Source organism: Gopherus flavomarginatus, chromosome 1 (assembly GCF_025201925.1).
Source record: "Gopherus flavomarginatus isolate rGopFla2 chromosome 1, rGopFla2.mat.asm, whole genome shotgun sequence".
Taxonomy (NCBI): domain Eukaryota; kingdom Metazoa; phylum Chordata; order Testudines; family Testudinidae; genus Gopherus; species Gopherus flavomarginatus.
In genome coordinates this window covers 93,270,099-93,283,068 of record NC_066617.1, presented here as the reverse complement: position 1 = coordinate 93,283,068, position 12,970 = coordinate 93,270,099, and the positions used below count along the sequence as shown (strand labels likewise).

Genomic DNA, 12,970 nt, shown 5'->3' with positions numbered 1-12,970 from the left:
CCAGCAGGCGCGGGGCCGCGGCTTCTCTCCCACTTCAAGAGGAGCCGCGGCTCCCCGCCTGCCGGGGACAGAGAACTCCAGGGCTGCGGACGCCGGTGCTCTCTGTCCCCGGCAGGTGCGGGGCCGCAGATTCCCTCCGGCTTCAAGAGGAGCCGAGGCTCCTCGCCTGCCGGAGACAGAGAGCACCGGCGCCCACAGCCCCGGAGTTCTCTGTCCCCGGTAGGCGGAGGGCCGCAACTCCTCTCCCCTGCTGGGCACTAGGCACTAGGGGCACTAGGCGGTGCACCTCAATGCACCGCTTTGGGGACCACTGAAAACCTGACTGATATGAAACCCTGCTATACCGCGACCCCGCATTTAGCGCGATGGGATTTTTTGGACCCCAAAGATCGCGTTATAGCGGGGTTTCACTGTATCAATATTGTAAAATTCTAATGAGTTATGCCAGATAGGCCATGTAAGGTATCTGCAAAAATGTTATAATTTGCCAATTATGATAATCTCATTTGTGTTTTTATCACTTTTGTATTGTTAGTGATAGATATATCTGTCTGTCTGTATTTCAAACTTGTGCTATGCTTCTGGGTGACAGTAAGTTTGAGATCAGCACTGCCTAGCCTTCTTGATGGCCCATTAAGGACCATCATCTATACAACTGACCCACTGAGAGAAGGCAGATACACCTGATAACTCAGCAAGGCATGCAGGGACATGACTATGGGCAGAACTTTAAGCCTTTCAAGCCATGTGCTGGGCAGCTTGAAGCAAAGAAATCACAAGCCGCATGGCAAAAGACTATAAAAGGCAGCCACATCCTCTTCATTCCTGATTCTTACCACTGGAATAACTTTTCTACATAAAAAGCTCTTTAAAAAGGACTGAATGACACATCCAAGTTGTGCATGTATTTCAGAGGGACTTTCAAGTCAGCAAACTCATCAATACTGCTAAGGCCATGGCTACACTTACAGTTCTGCAGCGCTGGTAGTTACAGCTGTGTTCGTACAGCTGTGTAGGGCAAGCGCTGCAGTGTGGCCACACTGACAGCTACCAGCGCTGCAATGTGGCCACATTTGCAGCGCTGTTGGGAGTGGTGCATTGTGGGCAGCTATCCAAGCATTCAAGTGGCTGCAACTTGCTTTTCAAAAGAGGAGGTGGGGTGGAATGTGACAGGGAGCGTGGGGGAGACAGAGAGAGTGGATTTTTGGAGCTTACACTGTTCTCAGCTCCCTGCCTTGCAAGTTCTAAGGACTGGAAGACACACAGTGCCTACCTTCAATCATTTGAAAAGTTCTGACCCCTTCCCCCACCCCTCTCTTATTCACTAAATGCAAATTATGCACTCCTAAATAGCCGTCAGACCAGATAAGCATCTGCTCAACACGGACTTCCCCCTCCCCCTCTGCCGTGTGAGCATGCTGTTTCTCTCTTCAAGCAAACAGCTGTGAATATTCCAAAGTAATTCCCCTGCCTGCGTCCGCTCGCTCAGCAAACAGGAGCTGTGTTTGTTTTTTAAATAAGCAGTTTGGCTGAACTCCGAGCTCCCCCTTTCTTCCGGTTTGTTGTGGACAGGAATTCTGGGATACCTCCTCATACCCCGGAGGCCAATAAAAGCGCTGGTAGTGTCCACACTTGCTGACCAGCGCTGCATCACCAGCGCTGGAATCGCTATACCCGAGGCACGACCAGGTGTACAGCCAGCGCTGCAACCAGGGAGTTGCAGCGCTGGCTGTGCTTTGCAAGTGTGGCCACATCCTGAGTTGCAGCGCTGTAACCCCCTCACCAGCGCTGCAACTCTCCAGTGTAGCCAAGCCCTGAAAAACTGTATTTTCTAGGTAACTTGCAATATTCAGTGCCATCCTTCCTTCCTCCTCACACATCACCCCATCCCTTTAAGGAGCACCTTTACAAATTTCCTAATCAAGTCGCCTATTAGGACAACCCATACCCCACTATCCAGACAATATTTCTACCCTTTGCTTTCTTGGGTGTGAGCGATGACACAGCAACTTTTATTACAGGAAGGCTCATCTATCTTGTGAAAGATGTCATTTATCACCCCAGTTTAGCAAGCCTCCACATGAAAATTTCATTTCTGCCAATGAAACCCAGACCTTCTGTCACTAAAACTAACCCAACTCCCCAAAGGGAGATAAGTCCTCTGTTGAAATATTTCTATCAGCAAAAAGTCAGTGTAGTCTCTGCATTACCTGTGCCAGTAAAAAACATCCTCCCAGCTACAGTCCCACTATGCCTCTGCCAGGACAGGGATTGCTCTCAGCACAGTTTTGAACTCCACTGACCAGGGGTCAGAATGATATTGGTTATGGGTTTCTTCATTTCATTTCAGACAAATGTAACTCAAGACACAGAAGATCATTATTCCCTTAAATCTGAGCACAAATAACCTACCAGTGTGCATAGATTATATTTTTATATTCTTTATTACAGATTAACACATTTACTTTCAATGCACCCCTTCCTTGCCATTTCTATCCTGCACCCATGCACCAGTTCTCACCTGCTCTGATTCAGTTTTACAGTCAATTCCCTAAAGCTACATTTTTTCTGGGCCTTTCCCAGGTTCACCTTTACACTGACGATGCATTGTGAAGCCCTTATTCTCAATCCTTGTTCCCTTTTCTATACCTTTTTATATATAGCTGAAAATATTCTACACAGATCTCTAAGATAAAGCTATGAGTACCTATAATTCATGCTGCAATGTAAAGCAAACAGTAGAAGGAAGCTATAAGTATAAGCAGTGAAATCTCTCTCTTGTATTATATCTCTCTGCAGGTCTTTGTGTGGTGTTGCAGGAGGCACTACAGTCTTTTTAATAGAATGTAGTGGTTTTAGGAGGAAAAGGACTTGTTAAGGAGGGAACAATTTTTTAACCCATGTTCAGAACTACCAGAGCCATTACTTCCTTACTTTGAAATCTATTTAGATTGACAAAATCAATTCAAATAACTCCTTTCCACCCCAATTTGGAGAAAACCCTATAAAGAAAATTGTTGTTGTATATTTGATTGTATTGCTGATACATTTACAATCACAATTACAATTTGCAATTACAATTTACTTCGGCATCCGACGAAGTGGGTATTCACCCAGGAAAGCTCATGCTCCAAAATGTCTGTTAGTCTATAAGGTGCCACACGATTCTTTGCTGCTTTTAATGAAAACAAAAGTTCTCATCTTCCAAGGTTTCTCCAGCCCCAGGATATAGGTTGTTGACTCTTCTTTAACCCACCATTTGTCTCTCCAAGGGAAATTCCAGTGGCTGCAAAATGAGGTAATTCGGTTCCAGACATTGTGCAAAAGAGAGAGGCCGAAAGTACAGTGTGCAAGGGGAAACTATTGGTGATCTGTAGAAAAAAGTTCCATTTCTGACCCTTTGTTGGAAGTGGGATTAAATCTATTAGTTAGTTTGAAAAGCCTGCCAGGATTGGACAGCGACAAAACACACAGCTTTTCACCTTAAAGCAGATTCAACATTATAAAGACTTTTCTTCTTCCATTCAGGAAGGGGGGAGGTAGAGAAAGAGAGAATGTGTGTGTGTGAGAGCTAGAGATATTGAGAAAATTGTTGCTATGCTAAACAGGATTCTTTGCTGCTTTTACAGATCCAGACTAACACGGCTACCCCTCTGATACTTGATACCTGATTTTTGTTAGTTTCCAGTCAGATTTGGTGGCCATTAGGAATTATATTTAAAAAACCTGAGCAAAAATGACCCTGAAAGGAAGGAGGTGGGAGAAAAGGAGAGGATCATTTATCATATTGTTTCTTTAGTACACTTGTTAATCGAATTCATTACTCGTTAATGTTCTAATGCACCCCTTTCCCAATGGTACTGCTACATGTTTTAAAAGTAGGGAATGTTAGTTTACATTAAGATTTTTTTTTTTTACTAGACTCAGAAAATCTTAGCCAAAAGGAAACTTGGCCTTAAACCATGTTATTTCCCTGCTTTACCTGACCCCATAGTGTACGTCGCACTAACAACTATCTAGAGAAAGAAAAGTACCAAAAAATGCAGCGCTCCCGCCTCTGTCCCACACTATCAATCTTAGAAGAGTTAAATGATTTTGCATAAGCTAAAAAGATGTGATTGTCTGATCAGCCAATGATAATACGGATCTCACTCTCATCAATAGCGAGACAAGATGTAACGGGGTGACTTGTCAAGTCCAATAGGAAACAAGGAAAAATAGGTTCCTTATTTGCATGAGGCTATATAAATGAGGGGCAGCACTGAGTTTCACGCATACTGTACGTTGTGAGAAGTAGCTTTAAATAAGAATAAACAGTCAGAAAATGCCTGAACCTGCAAAATCTGCTTCAGCTCCAAAGAAGGGGTCTAAGAAAGCTGTGACTAAGACCCAGAAGAAAGGAGACAAGAAACGTAGAAAGACAAGGAAGGAGAGTTATTCCATCTACGTATATAAAGTGCTGAAGCAAGTTCATCCAGATACTGGTATCTCTTCTAAGGCTATGGGTATAATGAATTCTTTTGTAAATGACATTTTTGAGCGTATCGCTGGGGAAGCGTCTCGCCTGGCGCATTACAACAAGCGCTCGACTATAACTTCCCGGGAGATCCAGACCGCTGTGCGCCTGTTACTGCCCGGTGAGCTGGCTAAACATGCTGTGTCTGAGGGAACCAAGGCTGTTACCAAATATACCAGCTCTAAGTAAACATCTGGCTAACTAAATCTATAACCCAAAGGCTCTTTTAAGAGCCAATCACCTTTTCGTTTAAAGAGTATAGCATCACTAACATGTCTCACTTATATTTTTCAAACTGCATCATGTCGTTTGCGAAGGGAAAAAATAGTTTTACATAACTATTTCCAAGTAATTTGTTACCAGTTTCTCTTCCCGAAATTTATGCAGAAAAGAAGCCTGGATTCTTTTTACTAATTGTAATAAACAAGGAGTTGTATTTGCTACAGTCCAGGTGAAAGGATTTTTTTCTGTAAAAGTGATTAAAGCCACCCGTTACTAAAGTAGCATTATGATTACGTGGTATTCAGGGAACATTTTAGCAACACATTAGGTTTATTATGTATAAAATAGGTTTTTAATTTTCAGGGATCTCAGTGGGTTTTCAAACTAATCACTGTTGTCACTGTTTCCTAATATCTCATTCCTCCATACCATCTCCCCATCCTTGAACACTTTTTAGCCCTTGAATTAAACCAGTTGTCAATTTCTTATATCAAAGACATTAAAAAACAAAGTTTCCCTTTTATTTTCAAAGCACTTTCCCCCTACTAAGCCATAAATTTTCTTTGGGCCACTGTATAGATTTATGGAATTACAGATAGGCTAGCCATTCTGAAAACGTTTGTTGAAATGGACTTTTCAACAAAACACATATAGGAACCAGGATCAGATCTCATTACAGTCATAGCAACACCGTTATTATGCTATTACTTTATACTATAGAACGCTTAGGTAGTAATCCTCTAGGATTTCACTTTGATCCATTCTCACCTATTTAGCTGGCAGAAAGGTTGGTTATGGTATATTATCTAAAATGGTCAGGTCCATTGCCTTGTTTACTTTCATGGCTGAGAAGCTAGTAGACGTTTTGTAGGCTTGCAAAAGCTACAATATAAACTAAGGAGGTAAATGAAGTTTCAGGTAATTGGCAGGAGTTGGGGTTGGCCCTTATTATACCCTGGACGAGCTTTACCCTTCAAACCCATAAAGAGTTGGGCTCGATATTTCAGGACACAAACTATGCTCGTGCCTATTAAGGTCTTTTCCTGGTCTCAGCGTAAATGACATCATCGAGGATCACCCTTAGATGAGACCAGAGATACATTTCACCACTACAGCAAACGCGGTGACAGACAATCGGAAATACCTGAATATTATTTCGAGGCATTTTTCTGTGATGCTTAAGCCCACTTTTACTAGCATCATTTTCTCCTTTACCACGTTCAAACATTTGATTAGACACCTTCAGTAATAATAAAATGACTGTGGGCTGGTGGCTTCAGTACAGAGCCTATGATGGCTCCGACCTGATTGAAAACTGAGTTGAGGTTTTTGAACGGATGAAATAATATTCCTACCCCTTAAAGCCAGATATTGAACATACATAGACTGTTTCTTGGGTCAATTATTTGGAGACAAATTATTTTATCATTATAAAACTAAACAATAACTTGATTTTAGTATGTGAATATTGCGCCTAATTATTATAAAACTTCTCTCTTTAAAAATCACACTTGAGGTTATAATGGAGGACATAAGCAGATCAATAACATAACAGATCCTTTATAAAGTGCGGGTTGCCCTCTGTCTGAAAGGAAGAAAAATATAAGACATTTGTATCACTTTAAAAGCAGCAAATTAAAACATAAAAGGGAATCAGAACCAAGAGGTATTTTTATGCGTTCGACGAATCACGTGATTTCAATGTTCTCCTGTCTCCGGGAGTGAGGCTAGTGCAAAGCTTTCTTAGTTGGAAGAAAGAAAGTGGCAATAACATTCAGGGATACAGATTCAATCACTTTGAAAATGATATAGTCAGAACCCCGAGCCACAGACACACACAAAAAAAATCCCCTCCCAAAAAATAGGGGGTGGCAGATGTGTGATAGCGAGATAGGAAACTGGCCACTGATCCTTAAAAGTTAGTTTGAAAAGCAAAAAAGAGAAGGGGAAATCACAATGAACAAGGCGGGCTTTTCAAATTTTCATATTGTCCAATGACATTTGGCTTCTTCGAAAAGGCCAATCAGAAGAGAGGATTTAGTTATAAATACTGCCCGAGACGTAGTGCTCTTATTCATTACCATCCATTTTTTCTTGTTAAAAGTCTTTTTTTTACAGGGACTAGGTCTGTTAATATGGCCAGGACCAAGCAGACGGCTCGTAAGTCTACTGGTGGCAAAGCCCCGCGTAAGCAGTTAGCTACTAAAGCTGCTCGGAAGAGCGCTCCTGCCACTGGTGGAGTGAAAAAGCCTCATCGCTACCGACCCGGGACTGTGGCCCTGCGAGAGATCCGCCGCTACCAGAAATCTACTGAGCTGCTCATCCGCAAGCTGCCCTTCCAGCGCCTGGTGCGTGAAATCGCCCAGGACTTCAAGACCGATTTGCGCTTTCAGAGCTCCGCCGTTATGGCCCTGCAGGAGGCGAGCGAAGCCTATTTGGTGGGGCTCTTTGAGGACACCAACCTGTGCGCTATTCACGCCAAGAGAGTCACCATCATGCCCAAGGACATCCAGTTAGCCCGGCGTATCCGTGGTGAGAGGGCTTAAAGGCTGCCCTTCAGCTTCTAGTAACGAAAACTACTCCAAATGACCCAAAGGCTCTTTTAAGAGCCACTACATTCACACTGAAAGGAGCTGTAACCTGTTCATATGGTCTTTTTTTTAAGTACGAAACTTGTTTTAAAGCTTTTTTCAAATGAAAATTGCGGACTAAATGTACACAATTTATTGGCAGGGGGTAAATTACTATTCCTCTAACATTTATTCTCCAGCTATCTCCACCTTTTGTGATTACATTCATTATAACGCTCCTAAACAAAAGTAATTTGCTGTTTAAAATAGTCTCTTCTATTTAATGTTTTGTTCATTTTAAAAAATCGTGCATAATCCCACTGTTAATATAAATTTACAAGTCTGTAGACAAAAATTTTAAGTGAATGCCCCAAAGCAGTGCTGATCAACTGAAGTTGATCAGCACCGCTTCGTGCTGTTAATTGCCCCTGATGAAACAACATGTTTACTGTATTTTTTTTCCCCAGGAAATCGCCAAAGGGGCGGCGGGGCTTTTGTTTTGAATTACATTTGTGGAAGTTCAAAATGAAGTCAAATTTGAAACTTTATAAGAAATATTTTACAGCAAGTAAGTTCGCATTCTCCAAAAATCTTGTGTTCAAGCTATAAAATATCCTTTTAGTGTAAGTGTAGCAGCTTTTGGAAGAGCCTTGGGATAGTTTTTTAGTTTGTTTTTCAAAATGCCCAGAAGACGGTTGGAATCTTCTCAGCTCTCTCACGCCGGATACGCCGGTATACGGAAGGAAGCAAATGTCATTGGACAATTTGAAAAATTGAAAACCCCGCTCCGTGGTTAAGGAAATACATTCCTCCCTCATTGATTCCTCAAAGTGAAGCTCATGGGCCTAATGCATGAACCTTGCGCTTCCCTGAGTGGCCCTTTTCTATTGTTTCCTCTGTTACTTTTTTTTTTTTGTTAAATAAACACTTCCACTCTACTGCATTCATGCACTCTCCCATATTTCTTTTTCATTTCTTCTGTTATACATATAGGTGGTTGGGGATTTAATTATGACTTTCAAACCGACCAAATCTGTGAACATGAACATTATTCAGCTTCCTCTTCTTTGGTACTAGCAATCATCTTGAATAGGGCGATTAGATGTCCTGGATTTTAAAGGGACAGTCCCATTTTGGGGGACTTTTTTCTTATATAGGTGCCTCTTAGCCCCCACCCCCTGTCCCATTTTTTCATAGTTGATTATCTGGTCACCCTAATCATGAACTCCAATGCCCGGCGAATGGGAGGGTAAATGTCATGGTATAATTCCCCACTCTGAACCTTAGTGTCCAAAAGATGGGGTACCAGCATGAATTCCTCTAAGCTCAATTACCAGCTTAGTACTTGTAGCGCTGCCACCAACCAGGAATTCCAGTGCCTGGTACACTCTGGTCCCTGCAAAACCTTGCCCGGGGAACCCCAAGACCCAGACCCTCTGGATCTTAACACAAAGAAAAGTAAACCCTTTCCCTCACGTTGCCTCTCCCAGACTTCCCCTCCCTGGGTACCCTGGAAGATCACTGTGATTCAAACTCCTTGAATCTTAAAACGGAGAGGAAAATTCACCTTCCCCCCTCCTTCTCTCTCCCCCTCCCAGACTCTCCCTGAGAGAGAAAGTATTCCTAACAGACAGAAAATTAACCTTTCTCTCCCCCTTCCCTCCTTTCTCCCCACCAATTCCCTGGTGGATCCAGACCCAGTCCCCTGGGGTCTCACCAGAATAAAAAAACAATCAGGTTCTTAAACAAGAAAAGCTTTTAATTAAAGAAAAAAAAGTAAAAATCATCTTTGTGAATTTAAGATGGAATATGTTACAGGGTCTTTCAGCTATAGACACTGGGAATACCCTCCCAGCCTAAGTATACAAGTACAAATTAAAATCCTTTCAGCAAAATACAAATTTGAACTCCTTCCAGCCAAATACCCGTTTGAACTTCTCCCAGCCAAATACACATTTGCAAATAAAGAAAACAAACATAAGCCTAACTCGCCTTATCACCTAGTACTTACTATTTTGAATCTATAAGAACCTGTATCAGGGAGATTGGAGAGAAACCTGGTTGCACGTCTGGTCCCTCAGAACCCAGAGAGAACAACAACCAAAATCTAACAGCACACACAAAAACTTCCCTCCTTCAAGATTTGAAAGTATCCTGTCCCCTGATTGGTCCTCTAGTCAGGTGACAGCCAGGCTCACTGAACTTAACCCTTTACAGGCAAAAGAGATATGAAGTCCTTCTGTTCTATTAACTCTTACTTATCTGTTTATGACAGTAAACAACTACAGGATTCAAATGCACAGAAAAATCCCTTCTCATTTAATTTTGTTTTAATTTGCATATTTTAAGATAGTTATATCCTACAGTTCTTTCCCTTGGACTGAGTGGCATGCACACCTCCTGGAAGATTTGTTTACTCTCCTTCCGTCCCTTCTTAAAATCTAAAATTTGAGAGACAGAAGGGAGGACTTTATAGTAATTAGTTGTGTGATAAATAAAGAGGGGGGAGGTAGCCCCCTGTGCTGGATACCCAGCCAGCCAGTTAGTTGTAAAATCCCTCTTGGTAGCCGTTCTTTACTAGCTTATTACAAGTTGCAATATTTAATTACTAAAATAACGAAAAATAGGGATTTTATTTCTATTGCAAATCTCTCCTTTCTTAAAAGAACAATATTGTATTTAATATGTAGCTTTAAGGAACTGGATAACTATTAAATAAATTCTCTTCTTCTACTCCCTTGCTTTCCCAGTATCCCTGGTCAGTTTTCAATCAGGCAGATCAGTGTATAAAAGAGCCATTCAAGCCAACAGTTCACAGCCTTTTATTAATAATTATTAATTGTTATTTATTATTAAAGTCATCTTAGAAAATGTTTGGATGTGTTAAAGGAAGAAAGGATCTTAGTAAAGGTGGCCTTCAACACCACAGAAAAAGGGACCAAAAGACAATCCAGGAATCAGTATACAAGCCCCCCCATTGCTTCGTTTGATGAGCCATGAAATGTACTGCTTGTATGAGTACCAGAGGGGTAGTCATGTTAGTCCTGATCTGTAAAAGCAGCAAAGAATCCTGTGGCACCTTATAGACTAACAGACATTTTGGAGCATGAGCTTTCGTGGGTGAATGCCCACTTCGTCAGACGCATGCATGCATCTGACGAAGTGGGTATTCACCCACGAAAGCTCATCCTCCAAAATGTCTGTTAGTCTATAAGGTGCCACAGGATTCTTTTCTGCTTGTATGAGGAGACCCGCTGAGTGAAGAAAATGCATCCAGACAAGGTGATTCTCTTCATCCAGTAAAAAGAAAGATCTTAACAGCTATGGACGTGGTTTATATCCAGTGGTGAGCTGGAGCCGGTTCCCACAGGTTCCCAAGAACCGGTTGCTAAAATTAGACCTCCATGGAGAACCGGTTGTTAAAGGGCCAGGGGGCGGGCAAAGAACTCCGGTCCGCGGGCCGGACCATCCTGTTGCTCCCACGATTCCCAGCTGGGGAGGCTGAGGCTCCCCTGGCCCTTCCCCCGCTTCCCCCCGGCTGCATCATGGCCAGCCGCCGGCATCAGCTGGGGAGCTCAGCTGAGCTCTGGAGTCGTCCTGCTGCCACTTTTTAAGAGTCCCAGCAAGGTGTGTGTGGGGTCCTGCTGCAAGCTCCAGGGCTGGCCTGAGGGGAGGGAAGGGGAGGAGCAGCATGGCCAGCAGTTGGGCAGCTCAGCTGAGCTCCTGAAAGTCGTCCTACTGCTTTGAGCTGCTGGCAAGGTAATGGGGGAGGGGACTGCAAGTTCTAGGGTTGCCGGGGGGGAAATGGGGCAATTTGCCCCAGGCCCTGCAGGGATTCCCGGCCCCTCTCCCGCTCCTTCCCTTAAATCATAACAACCGGTTCCCTATAAAAAGTTATGATTTTGTCAGCTCATCGCTGTTTATATCCTGAAAGATCAGGGCTACACTCTTTACAGTTTTGGAGGTTAAAGTTCATCCAGGATTATCCATATCTATATATCTACATATACGTAGGTTCTTTTAAGGGAGAACTCCAACTCCAGCCAATGAACTGAAACTTCAGTGGACACATTTAGTTATACTGTAGCTTTTATAACATTATAAAAGGCTTATGAGCTTCTCTTCTCAGCCTCTAAAGTAAAAGAGTAAAAGAAATTGACCAACATAGATACTTAAAGGTAACAAAACTTCTCTGGGTTAGCATCCTGGAGATTTATTAATTTAAAGGATTTCATAATATAAACTAATAGAATAATTGTGTCAATGTGATTCCATAATCAGATCTAATCCTGGTTCCTGTGCATGTTTTGTTTTAAATTCCACTTTATTGAAAGTTTCTCAGAACAGATCCCCCTCCCCCAATTTAATAAAATATTCACAATTAAATAAGTTTATGGCTAAGTGGGGGCAAAAAAAAAACCTGCTTTGAAAATAAAGAAGAAAATAGGGAAACTACTTAATGTAAGAAATGAGTTGGTTTTATGGAGCTCAACTCTCTAAGGACTCTCTTCAGGGACAGAGGGAGGATGGAGAGAAACAAGAGATTTGGGTTATATAGTATCTAAGATTTTTAGTTAGTAAGCCCAGTGAGATTCCAGCAGTTTAAATTTGCTTTCTATAAGTACGATTCTGATATGTTGAATTAATTTTAGGTGAATACCAGTTTAATCACACCTTCATTTCAGCAGTGTGGGGGTATTAATCATTTTATAGGATAGATAAGAAACCTATGTCTTCTGGAATATTATGACACCTCAAGTGCTTATTTACTTGTAGCAAAGAGAAATCATGCTCTCTCTCTCTCTCTAGGTATGGTGTGGGAATAAAAATAATTTCAGACAGCTTGCCTGTAAAGCTTCCTCACTGTGTATTATTAATTATGATAATGAATTATTTACTTGCAAGCAACTGGATGCAGTTTGAAAAACACAAGCAATAGTAGTAGGTGATGTTCTGCTCATTGTATGAAAAGGTGGATGGCTCTTAGGGCTTGTCAACACAACCGGCCAGATTGATAGGCAGTGATTGATCCAGCAGGGGTCAATTTATCGTGTTTAGTGTAGATGCGACAAATCTACCACCGATCACTCTAGGGTCAACTCCGATACTCCACCTCAATGAGAAGTGCAAGGGGAATCGACAGGAGAGCATCAACACACCACAGTGAAGACACCACAGTAAGCAGATCTAAGTTCATCGACTTCAGCTATGTTATTCACATAGCAGAAGTTGCATAATTTATATCGACCACCTCTCCCCGTAGTGTAGAGCAGCCCTTAAAAAAGCTTTTGGGTTACAGATTTAGACAGCTTACTCAGAAACTATTTACTTAGAACTGGTGTACTTGGTGACCGCAGGTCTACACTACTGGGCTCAGTTGATGCAACTCTAGCTATGTGAATAACATAGCTAGAGTTGACACAGCTTAGGTCAACCTTCTGCGGTGTCTACATTCCACTGGGTTGATGGGAGAAACTCTCGTCAACTTACTTTATGCTTATGTTATGCAACTCCAGCTACATGAATAATCTAGAAGGGGTTGACATACCTTTGGTTCAGTTACTGTGGGATCTACACTGAGGGGGTTCCGCTGACTTAGCTTACTCTTCTTGACTGGGGTAGAGTACAGGGGATGACTGGAAAGCGATCTGCTGTTGATTTC

General features: G+C 42.2%; 2 protein-coding genes across 3 annotated transcripts; both read left to right on the top strand.

Annotated features, from left to right (window-relative positions):
• The first annotated feature begins 4,324 nt into the window (after positions 1-4,324).
• On the top strand, positions 4,325-4,705 carry LOC127052210 (histone H2B 8-like). The gene has a single exon (XM_050955629.1). It carries the CDS (start codon positions 4,325-4,327, stop codon positions 4,703-4,705), a length of 381 nt encoding a protein of 126 aa, XP_050811586.1.
• A 2,163-nt stretch (positions 4,706-6,868) lies between these two features.
• LOC127052059 (histone H3-like) lies at positions 6,869-8,321 on the top strand. Of its 2 annotated transcripts, XM_050955291.1 has the most exons (3): positions 6,869-7,270; positions 7,776-7,876; positions 7,997-8,065. In XM_050955291.1, exons 1-2 carry the CDS (start codon positions 6,874-6,876, stop codon positions 7,835-7,837), a joined length of 459 nt encoding a protein of 152 aa, XP_050811248.1. In that variant the 5' UTR covers positions 6,869-6,873; the 3' UTR covers positions 7,838-7,876; positions 7,997-8,065. The 2 variants fall into 2 exon arrangements, with proteins under 2 accessions (XP_050811248.1, XP_050811238.1); XM_050955281.1 differs by having other exon boundaries at positions 7,776-8,321.
• The last annotated feature ends 4,649 nt before the right edge of the window (positions 8,322-12,970 follow it).